Genomic DNA, 17,903 nt, shown 5'->3' on the forward strand with positions numbered 1-17,903 from the left:
GAAATTGGGTGAGGTAAACAGAGGCCAGGCGGTGCTGCAAGCTGTCAAACAGCTCTGTGTCTGATTGAAGACAACCTTGAGCCCAAGCATAAACATTCCAGCGGGCTCTTGCCGTGCATTCAGCCCCTACTGCTTCACAGGCGGCAGCCATGGTGGACCAGAGGGGAGCCGGCAGCTGGGTCAAGATGGAGGAGGAGGAAATGGTATACCTGCATTGTGCTTCCAATCAGAGATATTGTGGAGGTGCACTGACAGGGAGGTTTTCTAGTAAATACATATGCAGATAGAAACACACATCTTAAAAGGACAATTCCAGTTAAATACAACTTGGGTCAAACATGCAATCATTTCTACTTGTGATAATATTCTCACCAAAGTAATTGGTCATCTGGGACATCTGGGAACACGGCAACATTCCTACGAGTCCATCAGCACCGATTTGAAAATATGATTTAGTGAAGTGCATTGCATAGTCACAGCATAGTGTCAGCGCTAAAGAAAGGTCTGATTCTGGTAAAACAAAATGCAGAAAAAAAAGTGTTTTGGCTCGTCTCCTTTAAACCGATCGCATTTGTCTTGGGGCGGCTCTAAGCCCAGAGTGCAGCGACGGGGCTCTTACAAAATAGATAGCGGTAGGGGAGAGAGAGAGGGAAGGAGAGAGAGAGAGAGACATTCTTACTTAATTGGGATAGTACATTTGTTTTCAATAACGAGGTGTGCTTTGTTTGCATTCATTCTTTCACTCTTCTCTTCTCATTCTTGCTGCCTGATCACCGAGCACCACTCCTCTGTCACTCCAGCCACTCCAGCCTTATGATGGCTGGCAAACTCAGCTGCACCATCCTTTCCATTCATAACTCAACTAAGAAGCTTGCTGAGTTTAATAAATGGTGGTTCATTTTTTTAACTACACATGGTTTGGAGAGTAGGCTTTGACTCGCGATGTTGTTGGAATACATTATCACCTTTATTGTTATTAAGTTTAGAACTAATATCAAAAGATCAAATCACTTACTGAAGACTTTGCAATTTTTAGAGTTTTCAGAATAATGGAGTTTAAATTTTACGATTTTCCTGAAGGTGGCGCAAGGTCACAGGGTCATTAAATCAAATGTTGTCTTGTAAATCTTCAATGTGCTCCGCCAGTTTAATGAAAAACCTGCCTTTTATAAGAGACGGTGCAAAATGTTGACAGTAGGTTTGATGGTGGCACTAAAGAAAAGATAAGAACATCAATAAAAATATGAAAATGTATCCTCTGGAAGTGATGGATACAGCTAAAGCCATTGCCACAGCAATCAGCTGCTGTCAACGTATCTTGTTTGGAATCAAAGTGTCTGTCTCGACAACTGTTGTTAGCTCTATACATTAAATATAAAAAGTGTAGTATCATATCAGACAAAGAAAGGCAAGAAATACTCTGGATGGAGAGGCTGTATATCAACCAATCCTTTCTGTTCTATGACACAGCAGATGAGTGACAAGCTGTTAAATGTCTCATTTTACAATACGTTTTGATTCTTTCAATCAGTGTTTGTACTATTGTACACATTTCTAATCACGTTTTAATTCTCTTTTTATTGAAATAGATAACAACCAAACATTTTATTGCCTCTTTTAAATTGTTTCTGTATTTTTTTTATCCCAAAAACAAAAGAAAGCTTTGCCAAACATGCATGAGGCAGCTATGAATCTGCTTTTAAGATAGTTGCCCTCTATTAACAAAAGTCTGAAATCCAAACTGAATGAAATGAAAAAAAAACTAATTTGTAATACATTTCTCACTGCTTGGTATAATTCCTGAAGTGAACAATGAGTCCATCTGATCCATATTACCACATGATGGTGAATTAATAAAAAAAAATTAAAAAAAAGGAAATATGCTCATGTTTGGTCAAGGGTGTCTTGGCATCTTATGTGCACAAGTATTTCATTAGTTCATGCAGATGCTTGCAATATAATCTCCCAGAGAATGTTTACTGGCATATCTTTACAGCCTACACGCTACAGTATTCGTAGAGGAGGACCATGTTCCACGATGACCTAAGGGCACTTTGATGGAGTCCTGCAGCGTTCCCGTCACGACAACAACTTGAACGTGTCTAGCACAGACACGGTGCAGCAGTTACGACTCCTGCTGGCTGTAAGACAGGCCTGGCTCTGTTGAGGGGCGTTAGGGGGCATCGTAGCCCACTTTGTCCTCCTTGAGACGCTTTTTTCCTACTCAGACACCACACCATGGATATCTGATGCCACTGAAGTGACATTATTGCTGCAGCCAACCCTCCAAAAGAACTTTATCCAAAGAAAAGTATTTATGTTAAAGTGAATGGATAACCTTGTGTATAAAAAAAAAAAACGTGGCACTTATCAGACACCATTTGAGCTTCTCTGACAAGGGTTGAGCCAAAGGAGGAATAGACTACAGTTAAATCCTAAAGTTTGATTTTGACCAAATAAAACAGTACAGGAGAAAAAAAATGTATTTGCTAAAAAATGGCATTCTGGTGATCATTTGGGTGTCTATTTTCAGACAATAGCAGTCAGTTTTAAGAAGCTATCCCTGAATATTAAATATGTGAATTGGTAATGTGTGCGCAAGCTTCATCATAATTGTAATGTACATTTCGCGTGCACATACACCTCCACATTTTGTATGTCTGAGCCATGTGTGCATTTCTTCATAAGCAAATAAAATAGTTTATATATTCACACGTGTTTGTGTAAAATGTATGCATACATGTATCTGTGTGTGGACCTGTGCATGCACAGGTGTGTGACGACATTGTTTGCAGTGCGTGGGACTCTGTGCCATCTTCCTCTCTTAGCGTGTGGGATGCTGCCGTGCATGGGTTGGTACTGTTTACAATTTTGGGCTAATCACGTGACAGTCAAAGAGTCCGGCCTATGAAGCGAACGGGACCACCCACGTGGCGAAAAAAGGAACAGCCAAGTAATTGATAGCGCGATGCCTGCGACCAAGATGGATTACAATGTGACTTCTTTTCTCCTCGCAACAATAAAGCAGGTATTTTTGTATTCCTCGTGACGGACACGTGTCGGTCTCCACGGGGGGTGGATATCACGGATTTGTTCTGACAGCTCTCCCCACCTGAACTGAAGATGGTAAGTGCGCGCGGCTGGCCGCCAAACGAGCCGCTGCTGAGCGCGGAGTGGCCCAGGTGTGAAGTTTGAACAGCGGAGAGATCCCATTAAAGCGGCCACACGGGCTAACTAGCAGTCAATGTGTTTGTTTTGTTAAGCCTGTTCCATTAAGACAGTACTTTTCTTTTTTAAAGAAAAGTTACAAATATTTAATAGTTCTTAGATCTAATTGTCTATTGTTTAGGCGTCATGAGGATTTAAGATAGTGACATTTGGGGAAGCAGATGTTGTTTTGAACATATTGATATGTTCATATTTCTTTAACCTGACAAGACTTTAAATCCTTGGATATGCGCTTGTTTTTTAATCAGCAATTAGCTAAATTTGACTCATCTTCTGGCAGAGGGAACAATTTCAAGTGTCAGAGCTTTTCACGCCGCACACGTTAGGTGCAAAAGTTATATTTATGTTTACTAATTATGTCAAAAGATGATTGTTTTGCATGTTGAATGTTGTTGGGTTGTGTCTACAGATTGACATGCAGCCATAGTTGGGGGAACGCTGTTTGTTTTGTTTTTATCATTGTGACCATAACTTTATTTATTAACTATAATAATTTTGGATGTATCCCTGCTATTTGTACAAACAAGCTTCTAAATAAATGAGGCCACATAAAAGTATCAATTGCATTGAGTCTATGCGCTATAGCGGGGCTGACATTGTAACGACATCATTCTGTAGGACCTCCCCTTGAACCGCTGTAATTTGAGGCTCAACTACCAGCAGCATCATGGTGGCGGTAGAAGAAAAAAAAAAATAAAAGTTTAAAATTGCAGTTCAGACATTCCTCTGCCCCCTTCCGTCGCTCAAACCGCGTACCTTTCCTCCGACTTCAGGTCCTCTATCTCTGGGAAATGCCTCTCTCTGGCGACAGCGCGCTGCGTAGAAACCCAGAACAACCAAACGCACCGAGCGGGGTTGGCCCTCGTCGAGCCTCCCCTGAAGTTGGAGATGCACACATGAGGTCTCCCCGCCTGGGTGGTCTCTCTACTTTAGTGAGCTGTTGCTAAGCAGCTAATAATAGTTGTGTTTGCTGAGTAATTTTTGCCCTTCTGGAACCAATCAGATCCAAGAAAGTCCTGCAATCTGACAGCCCCAGAGGCGGGATCTCCAGTCTTTTCTCTCTCTCTCTCTCTCTCTCTCTCTCTCTCTCTCTCTCTCTCTCTCTCTCTCTCTCCCTCTCTCTTCACCCCTCCTCCTCCTGCCTCCAAATGGAGAGAGGTCTTTTTCTCCTCTTCTATTGAATCTCAGAGTTGGCCGTGACGCGCGGCCCAGGGGGAAGACCACATAGATCTCACCAGAATGCAACGACCATCGAGGTTTCTTACCCGACGACTTGTGTATGGGAATCACTTTGCGCACTACGCTTTTTGAGAGAACCCTACTTTTTGTGTGTGGAAGAGACACGGTGAATGCGGTGAAAGCGGCGGAGACCTCCGGATCGCGAAATGTTGGGATGGAAGGCGCAGACTTTGACTCGCCGTCTCCAACAGGAGTATGAAGTCCTACTTCGCGGGTGTGAGATCTCCGAGAGTGAAACTCCGTTGCCTTGGGATATCGCTGCACGCTTTCGGGGAGGTACTCTAAAGTGGGAAACGGTCTCGCAGTCCCCGCAACATGGCCTCGGCTGCTAATGCGCCCTCCGAGCAGGAAAACAGAGACCCCGATCGGCCGAGGATAACGCGGAGGAACAGGGGGGACTATACCCGCAACGCACCGCTGGATTTGGAGTATTTGCAGCGGCCGAGTTACTGCGACGCGAGCTTTGCTTTGGAGCAAATAACCCAGGTGCTTATTTCTCATCTCTTAACCGGGGAGCTTTATGGTGTTGGTTTCATTGTATTTGCCGACACAAAAAAAGGTGGCCAAACCATGTCCAGTCGCTGCTAGGTAACGGGACGGGACGGGCTGGGCAGGGGGTGTGGGGGGGGACACGGGGGTAAGGCAAGGTTGTAGAGAACGGAAACTTCAGCAACATTTTACACCGTTCTCGTGCAACCCGGCTTCTATTTTTTTTTTTTTTTTTAGGATGTGAAAACAAGTTGTAGTCGCACGCGCGATCACCACATCCCAAATCGTAACGGGTCTCGAGACAGACGAGGGCAAAACATGCAGCTTTCTCTCGCGGTCCACACTAACCCCGTCACTGGCAGTTTTCATAACAAGACAGCTGGACGTTATTTTCTGTAAACTGCATAATAATAATATATATATTTTTTTAATTTTCGTGGTTAAATTGAGTTTTTTTGTGTGTGTGACAGTCTCCCAACTTAGGCGACTCGCGTTAACAGGTGAAGAAAAGAACAAAAAATAATCCATGTGGCTGCCCTCTTCCGTTCACAAATATTGTGAGTCCCCCCCCCCCCCCCCCCCCCCCCCCCCCCCCCCCGTGATGGCTCCTCCACTCCCCCGTGCACAGGCTGGAGAACACACGCGGAGTGGGAGTTGTGTGTGGTGGTATTTGTGGGTTTTTACCACATGCACCTTTTCACGGTGTTTATAATCAACGTTTGATGTATGCGTGTGTGTGTGTGGGTGTCGGTGACAAATCACAGCACTCTCCAAATTGATCACATTGTGGGGACCAATGCCTTTATTATACTTCTTCAGTCTAGTCATAGGGACCATGCTGTGCTATTTTACAGCATGATTATGCATCCAAAGAAGGGTTCCAGGCTATATTGTTTTTAAATAAGGATGTCTCTGTGTGAAACAGGGACACGGGAGAGGCGTATTATCAAAAAGGCCACCTAGTGTATAACTGTCTTTTACCTCCATCGTCTCTGGAGATCCAGCTGCAAATCCATTTTGGAGCACAGCAACACACACCTGTGACACCCTAATGTCAGTGTGTCTGTATTAGCATCTTCATAACCCCTCGCTCTACCAGCGAAATGACAGAAAAGGGACCAGGCTCTGTGTGTGTGTGTGTGTGTGTGTGGTGGTGGGGGGGGGGGGGGTACCCTGTAGGGGATGAAGATCTCTTCCCTTTTATATGTTGTTTATATGTGTTACCGATATGACAGAACCTGTGGCTCTCACTCTGGGGAGTCCTGGGTGGTTTCTCGGCGGTCCTCGGCAGATGCGTGCGTTTCAGCCATCACAGGTCAGCGAGCAGAGTGAGGCGGTGAATGTGTTTGAATTGTGGTTTTGATCACAGCTCCCATTTTCGCTCTGGGACCCCTTTTTATAAATGTATTTGCGGTCTTAAAGCGAATCCTAACAGCCAGCCTTCTCCGATGAGGTTCCTTGGGTCAGATATTTTGAGGACTCTTTGACTTAAACACACTTGGGTCCACCTGTGGTTGTCATGTCTTTGCCTGTCTAACAATCAAACCGCTTCTCTTTAAAGCCTACAGGTAGTGTCTGTCCAGGTAAGTCCAATGTTTTTGGGTTTGAATTGACGCTGACATCAGGACTCTTGTCTCGTTGTAGGGGAAGGCGACTGGGAGGAAAGCACCTCTATGGCTGAGGGCGAAGTTCCAGAGACTTTTATTCAGGCTGGGCTGTTACATACAAAAGAACTGCGGAAAGTTTTTGGTCGTGGGCCTTATGATTTTTGGAGCCTTCGCCGTGGGCTTAAGGGCAGCTAATTTGGAGACGGACGTGGAGAAACTCTGGGTGGAAGGTAAGACACTTCTGATTCATTATTGGCTGTTTGTGACAAGTCTATCTGGTTTTGTGTGTGTTTGAATGTAAGATGCCAGAACTGTTCTGTTTTTTTTTCAGTGCTTTTGAAGCTATGCAATTCCATATTGCGTGTTTGGAAACTGCGTGGGATGGTTTAGATTGGAAGAGTGGGTTGATTCTGCTACTAAACAAGTCAGGGGGTTTGTTTATTGTTTAGGTCCTGGCAAGTGGCCAAGTGAAACTTGAAAATAATTTCATTTATCTATTGAATTTATGCCTCTTCTGATTCCAAAACCACGTTGGATGCACACACAAGCCGTGCAAGAGGTCACTGCAACTGCACTCCGAAGTAAGGTCGTAATTAAGTTCATAAAGCAGCTTTCGGGGTCGAGGAAATTTTCGTCAAAGCCGCCATTTTGTGAGAGTGTGTGAGTGTGTGTGTGTGCCTGCCCCCAGCAGTTGAATGCTCAGAGACTGTGTGTGGTCCCGTTTTGGACAGCTCTCAACTTTCCGAAAAGATTTGTCTCCGGCTGCAGGGAAAAAGCGGAGTGAGGACAGGAACTCATGTTTGTGGAGTGGATGGGCCGCTCACTCACTCTTCATCGTTGTTGTTGTTTTTTCTTCAGAAACAACTTATGAAGACTGAACACTTGAAGGAAAAAAAAGAGGGACTGTGCGTATGGGTGGTGCTTTGGGGGGGGGGGGGGGGGGTAAGGGGTAAGGGGCCGTGCTTTTTTCCTTCCCTTTGATCCGCATTCCTGCACTTAGGGGCTAGAGTCGGCTGTGGGAGTCATGAATAACTGAAAAAAAGTATTTTCTTTTGGTCATGAAAAAAAGAAACAAAATAGTAGTCGTTGTCAGGTTTGCGTGTTCGCCTTTTTTTCTGGTTTCATCCCATTTTACCTTCCTTCCCTCAAATAAACACACACAAAAATATGTATAGCAGCTCATGAGATCAAGCATTAAAGCAGACGGATCAAACACCCCACCTCGTCCCCGGGTTGGCTGTTCTCCCCTTGCGTGCTGCTGCAGGGGTCTGACCTGTTCTTCTAATCTGTGGCGCAGGCGCAGATGGCTCAGGTTTAGGCAGGAGGGGAGCCTCCTCAGTACAGGGCTCCTGATTGTCGCCAGAGGAACACACTTGTTTTCACACCCTCTTTTCACATGTCAGACCGGCGGTCATGTGCACCGCGGTGAGGGGTCTGTTATGACAGACCCGTGCTGAAATATACTATATCGTTTGGAGCATACTGAGCACACGGAAGGACAACAGAGAAGTACATGATGCACGATGCTTATGCTTTGTGGCACTTTGAAAACGTACCCCCCCCCCATTGAAAGACATTGCAATTGTCATGAATTCAAGCTGACTGCAGCTGCATTGCATCATGAAGCAGCAAACTGCAAACCTTTTTACATCCATATTTTAAGTCTACAGGGGATAAAATGTCTCATATACTCCCCAAAAAATATACTTTGGATGGATTTTTAGGAAGAAATCCCTGTTTTGTGTATGTCAGAAAAGGAAAAATTCAGGTCCCGCTAATTTGTGATTGGTATTTAGCATTGTTCTTGTTATTGCACTAAAAGATTAGTCAGGTATTAAAAATATTGGATATTTGTTATCCACCAGCCCCCTTGCACTATTAGCTGTGGCATTTACATCAATTTTACTGGCACATAACTGATGATTAAATTGTTGTATAGCCTTTCTTTTTGCTTGGCCCTTACTTTACTCTTTAGTGTTTCACCCAAGTTACAGCATCACGTTTTAGTATTGTCAGAACAGGCTAGCTTTATGTTGAACCAAGCCTATTAACCTCTGGTAGATGTCTACAACGTGGCCAATGCACAGAGACCTGCTCACACACACACACACACACACACTGACAAAGAGACTAGGCTGTGGTGGTTTCCTAGGTCCCCGGTACGTGAGGGGTTCCAGATGTTGATAGGGAGAGATCTGTTTGTTTAGATTAGACTGCACAGCTGAGGGATAGATCAGTTCTGCCTGGACCGCTGAGCGCTGTGCTGGGCCGTGCTGGGGGACTGGCCCATCGTCTGAGAGGAAAAAGAGGAGAGAGAGCAGGAGAGGACTGAGCGGCTGTTTATGTTTCATTTGGAACTGCCCTCCGCAGGCGACCCGTGGACGACCCCGCCTGGAAGCTGTGTGGCCTGTGGACGCACGCACACACAATACACCCAGCTCATATTAGATCTCTCAAATCAAACGTGTCCGTCGTCACCTGCCTTCTAGCCGGTGCCGAGGTTTACGGCAGACCACCTATTAGCCGCGTAAACCGCAGCGGACTGGCGTGTTTATTCTGCGCACTGTCACGTGCAGCAGCTTTCACAGGGATCGTCCCTTCTCACAGTGCTCACTCAGCACACTGTTTATAAACACTCAGACACAGGAAGTTCTGTTTATTAGACAAAGCGACAGAGACCAATGGGGAGTGAGACGCACGTCTGCACAAAGAGGCGATTGTGTCAAACCGACAAGGATGTATGGGGGTTTGTGTTTTGCTAAACATTTAGAGAACGCTTTTTTTATCTTTTAAAATCTTTTTTTCCTCCCTAGACCACATGCAATTGACAGTGGCGTGTATTTAGGGAAGATGGCATCCACACTGCAGATAAACGCTGCGTTTGTGTCCACTGTGACCCTCACAGGAAACTATGGGCTCAAACAGGAAGTTGTAGTATTGTGGCCTCCAGCTTCCCCCCTCGTCTGTGTGCTTTCCTCAATGTCCGACCGCATGCCTACATTGGCCCGCGTTTGACTTCAGATGCGTCCTTGGTTTCAGATTGCAGATGATTCTCGATGATGCTGCGGTGATTAGCCATAAGCCACGTTCAGGGAGCAGAGACACAGAGGAGAGGAATAAGAAAGTTCCTCCTGGCCACGAATGGAAAACGGAGCCATCCCATGGCATTCTGGGTTTCAGGCAAACACAGGCCAAATTGTAAAGAAAATAGCGGCGCCGCCTGCCTCTAATTAAAACAGTATCGCGTAAACATTGGCCTTCCTGTAGGACGGCCCCCACGCTCCTTCGTTCGGTTTCTGTGCTGACAGAGGACCTAAGGGGTCCGTGTTGATGGGTGAGAGAAGGTACAGGCAGGAGAACGTTTGGAATCGGGGCTTTTGAAGCTCAAGCTCCGGGCAAGGGGTTGAAGTTGAAACTGGGGGGGGGATGCTAAAGCCTGTAGCTTTAGCATCGACCAAGGAGAGGACGGGGCCCGTAGCATGCGTTCGTCGCGGACACAGAGATACGTGTGAGCGATTCAACTTGAAATGAGTTCTGCAGATTTATTGGCCGGGCTGGGGGCACAGGGCTACGGATTGTAGCCTCGAGGCTACAGACTGAGAGGAGGCCCAGGTCCCGGAGCGTTTTCTTGGGGGGGACATAAGTGTAGAGGCCAGGGGCCACGGGGGTAGACCCCTGGGACCCTGAGGTCATCTTGCGGAGGCCCCGCTATTTAAAACCTCACCTGATACTCACCCTGTGGCCTGGGTGCAGAGTGAAGACTCGCAGCAGAGGAGGGAGGGTGGGAGGGGGATGGAGGATGGGAGGGCTGGAGGAAATTCAGCAGAAGTCGCAGCTGTCACCAGGCGTTGCTTGTGTTCTGCATATGCATCTCTACGCATGTGTGTTCGCGGGTATGAGGGCATCTCACGTGAGCCAGATGTTGTTTGGAGACTGTGCGTTGTTTTCGTGTGTCAGTATTGCACTTTATGAGCTTGTGTTTAACCTTTTGACATCTGTCCTCCAGCAGAGGGCAGTGACTCTGATGTAATTATTTTTTCTTTAATCTCTGATTTTCTGTAAATTATCCTAACTCAAATGTCCATCTTCCACTTCAATGCAAGTCATCATTCCTGCTGTAACGTAAGGATATATGAGGAATGACGCGACAGACGGGAGGCAATTCAAAGTCCCGTTCCCCGAATGTTCATTATTTATTGTCTGCTTTCGGCTTATTCCTGAAATCCATATGTAACGGTTCAAACGGCGCCTATCCATGTTTGTGTGCATCCTAAGCCTGATTTAAGGTTTCAGAATCCAGTCTGATGGGACCAAAGGTTTGTCTTTGTAAAGCAACTCCCTCCCTCGATCGCATGTCTGTTTCGTATCTAGGGTGATTAAGAGCTGAGTTGACAGAGTTGGTGGTTGTTTTGTTGTTTTGCTGGTAATGGCAGCGGAGAGGGGAGCGGTATAATGTTAAGTGCATGCGGAAGAAGCCCTGACATCCTTTCTTGTGGACAAAGATGAGGAGGAGAAAGAGGAGGAGGAGGAGGAGAGCCCTGAATGTGGCGTCTCCACTGAGAGGATTGTGGTTTGCGTGATTGAATTATCCAGCGTTTGATGTGTATGGGAGCATTGATACATGGATGCATGCACACACACACACACACACACACACACACACACACACACACACACACACACACACACACACACACACACACACACACACACACACACACACACACACACACACACACACACACACACACACACACACACACACACATACATACACATACACCTACACACACACACACACACACACACATTCAGGCTCACTGTGAGGCTTTGCAGTTCTGGTTCTGCAAGTGAGTAGGTGGTTGACCAGGGCTGGCATGGCAGGCTATTTCTTGTCTTTATTCATCTGTTTTCCTTCTCTTTCTCTCATTTTCTTTCACTCTGTCTCTCACACTCCATCTCCAACTGCTTTCATTCAGCAGCCGCAAGCAATCAAACCCACACACACACACACACTCCAAATGCGCCCACACCCAATATTCGTTCCTAGTTTGCACAGAATCCACTACATAGTCTTTCTGTCTCCATACATTTTTTCAAACTGGGCTCAATTAGGTTTGTGTTTATCCGTTTACAAACAGGATTAAAGCTCTATAGATGGAATAACATTCCAGCGTGTTGTGTTAAACTTTACGAGTTGATGAAAAGTGCAGGCCTGCTGGTGAGGGATTTAGTCTGGGGAAACATTGCGCCTCTGGTACTGTACACAGACTCGCAGCGCTGTTTTCTCAAGCTAGCGCTCCCTCATCTGAAAGCAGTTTTGTGTATATTACCCCTACCTGGTGAAAGTAAATTTCAGATAACTTTTAAAAATCTGCTTGTTGACCATGCTGTGTGTGCGCGCGAACGCTCTCCCATTCACAAACGACATCCTGAGATGCCTCCAAGCTCTCTGTTTACATTTTGCATTCTTTCAGGCGCTCTTATTCAAAAAACAGAGCCCTGCGAATGACCGACCACAGGAGACTGTGGAGAGAATTACCCTCCCCCTCTACCTCCTTCTCTCCCTCTCTCCCTCTCTTTTCCCCTCTGCCAGAAAGGTCTCTCTCTTTACCCGAGGCCCCCCCCCCTTCCCCCACCACCACCACAACTCCCCCGTCCCTGGCTGGAGAGAGTGGCCTCAGAATGCCAGATGTATTACAGAGTGAGCCACGGCAATGTAAACACTCAGCCCTGCCATGAGAGCAGGGTGGTCTGGCCTCCCTCCTATCCCTCCCTCCCCTCTTCCCCTTTCCTCTCTTTCCTCCCTCACAGCGCTGACTGCCAGAGGGGTGGAGAAAGTACAACAGCAGAGGGAAAGAGCGTGTGTGTGTGTGTTTGGGGGGGGAACCAAGCGAGGGAAGAAGCAGGAATATAGTAGCGGTAGTGTGTTTGTGTTTTGGCTGCAGTGCCTACCGTACACCAGGAGAGAGATTGGGGTGTGGATTGATGCCTTTCAGAATGTAGTGCTTGCCGAGAATTTTTCACGCAAACGCGCCATAAACATCTCCGAATTGTGTGTGTCGTCTGAGTTTCTTAGCCCCTCTGGCACACACGGGTTACGTACGTAGTAGTATAGTTCATTGCAATTCCTACAGCACAACGTCATAGAACCTGGCAGCCACAGCCGTTACACAAGTACCACACATGCACACACGAGGCATAAAGATAGAGTGATATAAAACATTTCCTCTCCCAGATGATTGAGAGGTTTGGACTCCAGATTAAGTCAGTATGCGTCAGAGTGAAACGGTCTCCTGAACTGAGACCGCCCTGCGAGTCTGGCTGAAGCGTGAGGACATTGAGAACTTGTGACTCGGCTGTTGTGTTATGAAGTGCAGCGAGGCCTGATGGGCACCACTTTTTTTTCTGTCATTGTCTTCATGGTTTTCTGTTTAGACATTTAAATCCAACAGTTTTGTCCTGGGCGGAACGGATGCAGCATAACAAATTCAGTGTAGGAAAAAAGACGAGCATCTACACACTGAATAAATGAATAAACATTTCCCTAAAACGTTGACTTTTTCAGTGTTAGCTTGAAAGTTTTAACCAAGTGTGCTGATACAGTTGTCCCGCTCACAGCGCATGCAAAAGTAAATTGAGCTTTAGTATCGCTTGGTCAGATTCTGAGGCTTGTTTACTGAAACTTTCATCAGTATTATTTATTTAAAGCAGCTTAGCTTATCCATATTTTTATATCAACAATGAATCGAATGTCTGTGAAAGGGATAACTCAAAGTGGAAAACCCACAGAAAACAATAACCCAACACTGCAGTTCCCATCTGCTCTACAGAGCGTTTTAGTGCCTTTCAGTTCATTGTTTTGGTTTTTTAGACCACAGCTTTTACTGTTTTGGTTCACTCTCTCTGCTCTCATCAGCATCAAGTTTTGGCTGCAACAGGCAGCCGTGTTAAAGAAAAAAGCCCTCGTCAATCAGCTGTGCGCTACACTAAGTTAGTAACTGACAGGAAGCATTTAGCAGCTATAGAGCCAGACATTTCCCTCAGGAGTTGGCGGAGATCAAAACAGAGCTAAAAGTGGCCAAAAACATTTAATGACGAAGTACCGGCACTGAGACCTACATTTCGTGTTGGCACCAATATTGATTATTTTGATATGATACCCAGCCCTAGCAACCGTAAACTTAATTATGTGCAAAGGTAAACCTCAAAAAACCTATTGCAAGTAACTGGGAAAGAAATGCGGTTTATTTTTGTCTTCCTCCCATTCACACTTTCTCTGTTTCTTCTATTTGACACTTTGGAATGTCTGATTTTGGGATACCCGGAATCATGGGCCGTCTTTCCAGGAAATGACAGAGAGATGGCTGGTTGAGATCGGCTGTTCAGGCTCATGTCACAGTCTGTTATGGCTGGGCTGTGGGCCAATCGCAGGGCGGTAGATGCAGCGGGGTGGGGGGGGGGGGGGGGTCGCTCACCTGGCTAGCATTGGACAGGCCACTGACAGAAGATCCAGGATGAGAATTTTTCTCCCAATGGAGCTGGAGTTGATGGAAGAGTTGTTTTTCTAATTCATTTTTTTAATGCTCTTATTTTAACATAACAAAAGAGTGCACTGTGGAGAGTGTTTAACACTTTTACATCACTTACAGTGGCAGAGGCATCAAATCGCACATCCTCTTGGTCGCATGCACCAATTAATACATCATTTGTCCGATGTGTAGGGTATTTGTAATCAACCACTGCATGCCTGCACGCACATGCTACAAACACAGACTTTCTGTCAGCATTTTCTTGCCCTACTACTCTTTCCACTGCTCTGTGAATCCATTGGCGTTGAATAGGATTTCTTCGGGGTGGAGTTGGGGGGTTGGGAGGGGAGAGTGGGACCTGAATGAAGGCAGCAACGTGGAAGAATCTGCCCATTGAGGAGTGTGTGAATGTACACCTCGGGCCCAGTAGAAGCTGCATTGGGACCCAGCCGACTGCTAAATACACCCATTTTAGGGGCTGCAGGGGCCGGACAGGTGATTAGCATAATCAGGGGTGAGGGGAGCCATACAAATGGTAATGCTAGAGCTGGGGGGTGAGGGTTGGTGGTGTGGGTGGGGGTTCAGAGAGGAGGGTGGGGGGGCAGGGGTTGGCAGCTGGTGTGTCACATTTGTGTCAGGGGTCGGTCTGCTCGGGGGTGTGTAGCTGCACCAGGGGACACTCTGCTACAGATGCACGTCAGAGCACTCCCTGTTTCTTAGCACTTCTTCCTCTCTCTATTTTTGTGGTCACCCTCTTCTTCTTCTTCTTCTTCTTCTGTGTTGCAGCTCCCTCTTCTTTGAAAGCTGAAAAGGAGAGAGAGGGGGAGCAAGAGAGTGAGGGGGGAGCTCAACATGGTTCAGATAGGGTCTCGGCTCTCAGTGAGGCCTTTCATCACATATTTGTGGCTGTGTTGCACACCTGCATTGCAGAGCCTGCATTCAGCACTACTACTACTACTGCTGTGTATGCTGCTACCACCAGCACTACAAGTATTACTGCTAGTACTCTTACCAATGCTGCTACAACAGGGAGAGAGAATGCAAGTCGCCCTTAGTTTCAAATACACCGGCTCTTCTGCCGCTGCAATCCAGCAAACGATGAAAGGCTCCAGATACTGTTCTGATTCCAGAAAAGGCAAAAGTTGCTAATTAGTATAGCAAAACCAAGTCGTGGGATGACATTTTGTAAACAAAATCATTGTTTCTTTCTCTCAAAAGTTGTTACTTTAACAGGAAACTTGTGGCCCTTCTTGCTACCCTATTGTTAAATATATTCATAGTTCGAAGAGATTCACACATATAAGTTCTCAATACCTTCAGCCAGACCTGTGTGGCAGCAGAGAATTGTTGACATTTACCTAGCCTGTTGAGTGGGTCTATCAAGATGTACAGTGGCAACAAGAATAAGAAGCTGCTGATATTTGCTTGGCATAAAAATCCCAGAAGCAAAGATGGACTGCGGGACAGACGGAGAGTGGCAGCAGATGGTAGGAGGTAGAAGCAGACAAATAGCGGAGGAAGGCAACAGGTGGGTTCGTCTTAGTGATCAAAGCGCTGTCAGGTGATTGGCAGTGGCAGCTGAGAAGGAGACAAACAGAAAAGAGGAGGTGGTGATGTTACGTGGAGGACTTAGTGTGGGAAACTCAACAGACTGACTGGTAGCAAGGACCAAGCAAGAACAAATGTTTCAGAGAAAGAGGCAACTGGGAACAACACAAATGTATCTGGTGTGCCTTCTGTACATTTGTCTTTCATTGCTAAACCTTTTTAAGGGACAGTTCAGATATATATTTTTCCTGTTATCTGTAGTTTTATTTGTTAATCTAGATTGTTTTGGTGTGAGTTTTGGAGATGTGGGCCGTAGAGATGTAGTCCCATTATATTGGAGAGACAACAGACATCTCTATGGCCGATATCTCCAAATCTCAAGGCCACTCGCACCAAAACAGTCTAAAATTGCTAAATAGCACTACAAGTAAGAGGAGAAATATGTAGGAACTTGAAAACCAGCCGTAGCATCGAAGCAAGCAGTGTCAGATTTTTCAAAAGGGAACCCTTTGTTTGATCTCATCCTGTATATGCAGATGATGATATTTCTATCTTAACAATTGCCTTATCTAATAAGGTTACACGAATAAACAGCATGTTTATTTTTTTTTATCCATTCATGTAAATCTGACAAATCTCTTGTCCGCAAAGTGTAATATATGTATAAAACGTTCTGCGTCAAAGGAGCATGTAATTCATGTATTGGCTTTGTCAATACATGAATTACAAAGTAGCATTTGGCTATTTTTGTAGGTTTTTTTGGGGAATGGTTTTCCAGATCCCATCCTGATGTACTGTAGGTGTTCTGCAAAGAGCTGTGGAGTCCTCTTCCTTTCCTCTGGCGGTGTGGGGGCTCAGCGTATGGGAGGTCGCTGTAGACTTGGTGGCAGAGAGATGACCTGGTTTTGGGGGGCTTCCTCCTCACCACAGGGGGTCCCTGCTGAGAGGGTCCCTAATCCAGCTAATCCTTTCTCTGCACACACACACACACACACACAAAGATGTGTTTAGCCCCACGCACCTACATACAGTATATTCATGTGTGCATGCACGAGGTCCCACACACACACAAAAGATCCGTTTAGCATCTTATAACAGATAGATCAGGTCAGATATTATATCCGACCTCTGCTAGTGCTGGCGAAAGTCACACGGGCTTCAAACTGATTCTAGATCTGCTGAACGCTGTTTTGCCGCTGGTGCATGTTTTCCCTGAAAGTGAGGGATGCTTCCGTTGTCAGGAGTAAGAGATGTGCAGGGGGTGGGGCTACGCTGTTGTGTGTGTGTTGCATGGAAAAGAGAGAAATTTGGCGAGAGGATGGGGGGGTGGGCTGGCTTTGGCAGAGGGGCCGGGCTGATTGCCATCATGATCTGGCCAATCACGGAGTAGAGCTGAATGGAGCAAAGAGAGAGAAAATGAGAGTATAAAGATGAGGGGGAGTTCAGAACTGAAAGGAGGGAGGGGGGGTGATGTCAGTTCCTTAGAAACCCACTTTCTCTCCCTTCGTCCCCACCACCCCCCTGTTCCCCTACTTTGAGAATAGGGGGGACCAGGGGTTAATGTTATGCAACACACTGAATACCCGCACTTAGCGCTCCAATACAGGGAGACACATTGGCTTGCTTCTCTTCTTCTCTTTTCTTCTTCTCTTCTTCTTCTTCTCTTCTTCCCTTCTCACTTTGATTCTGGTTTATTTTTGGTTTGTTTCTGATCATTCACCCGGCAGCACACACATGCAGATATAACACACATTAAAGCAGGTGTGTGAATTACGAGAGGGCTGGTGGAGGTCAGTGCTGACGTGATTGATCAAGTATTTGATTCAGTGATGCACTTTACAACAAGTTTTTTTCTATCCAAAATCGTTGTTGTTGTTGTTGTCAAAAATCCTGACTATACTTAGTTTACTATCACTGAAAATGATTGACTAATCGGTTTATTTGTCAATTGATGACAAAAGTTTGAAAAGTTGATTAAATGATAATTAAGTGATATTATTCAAGACATTTATTATTAAGGCTGGACAAGATATCGATATTTTATCGATATTGTGAAATGAGACTAGATGTCGTTTTAGATTCATAACAGGACATGAGTGTTGTCTTTTCCTGGTTTTAAGCATCACAGTAAAGTGAAGTGTCATTTTCTCAACTTACCAGACTTTTCTAGCTGTGCTATTATTTGCCTTTACCCACTTAGTCATTATATCCACATTACTGATAATTATTTATCAAAAATCTCATTGTGCAAATATTTTGT

The 17,903-nt window shown here is 45.7% G+C and overlaps 1 protein-coding gene across 2 annotated transcripts in view; it reads left to right on the forward strand.

The window, feature by feature from the left end:
- The first annotated feature begins 4,376 nt into the window (after nucleotides 1-4,376).
- Nucleotides 4,377-17,903, forward strand: part of ptch1 (patched 1) — a 48,076-nt gene continuing 34,549 nt past the window's right edge. For both annotated transcript variants that reach the window (XM_031856187.1, XM_031856188.1), the window contains exons 1-2: nucleotides 4,377-4,953; nucleotides 6,601-6,793. In XM_031856187.1, the coding sequence (XP_031712047.1) occupies nucleotides 4,783-4,953; nucleotides 6,601-6,793 (364 nt within the window). In that variant the 5' untranslated portion in view covers nucleotides 4,377-4,782. The remainder of the gene's footprint in view (nucleotides 4,954-6,600; nucleotides 6,794-17,903) is intronic.

Source organism: Anarrhichthys ocellatus, unplaced genomic scaffold (genome assembly GCF_004355925.1).
Source record: "Anarrhichthys ocellatus isolate YVR2014 unplaced genomic scaffold, GSC_Weel_1.0 scaffold17, whole genome shotgun sequence".
Lineage (NCBI taxonomy): Eukaryota > Metazoa > Chordata > Actinopteri > Perciformes > Anarhichadidae > Anarrhichthys > Anarrhichthys ocellatus.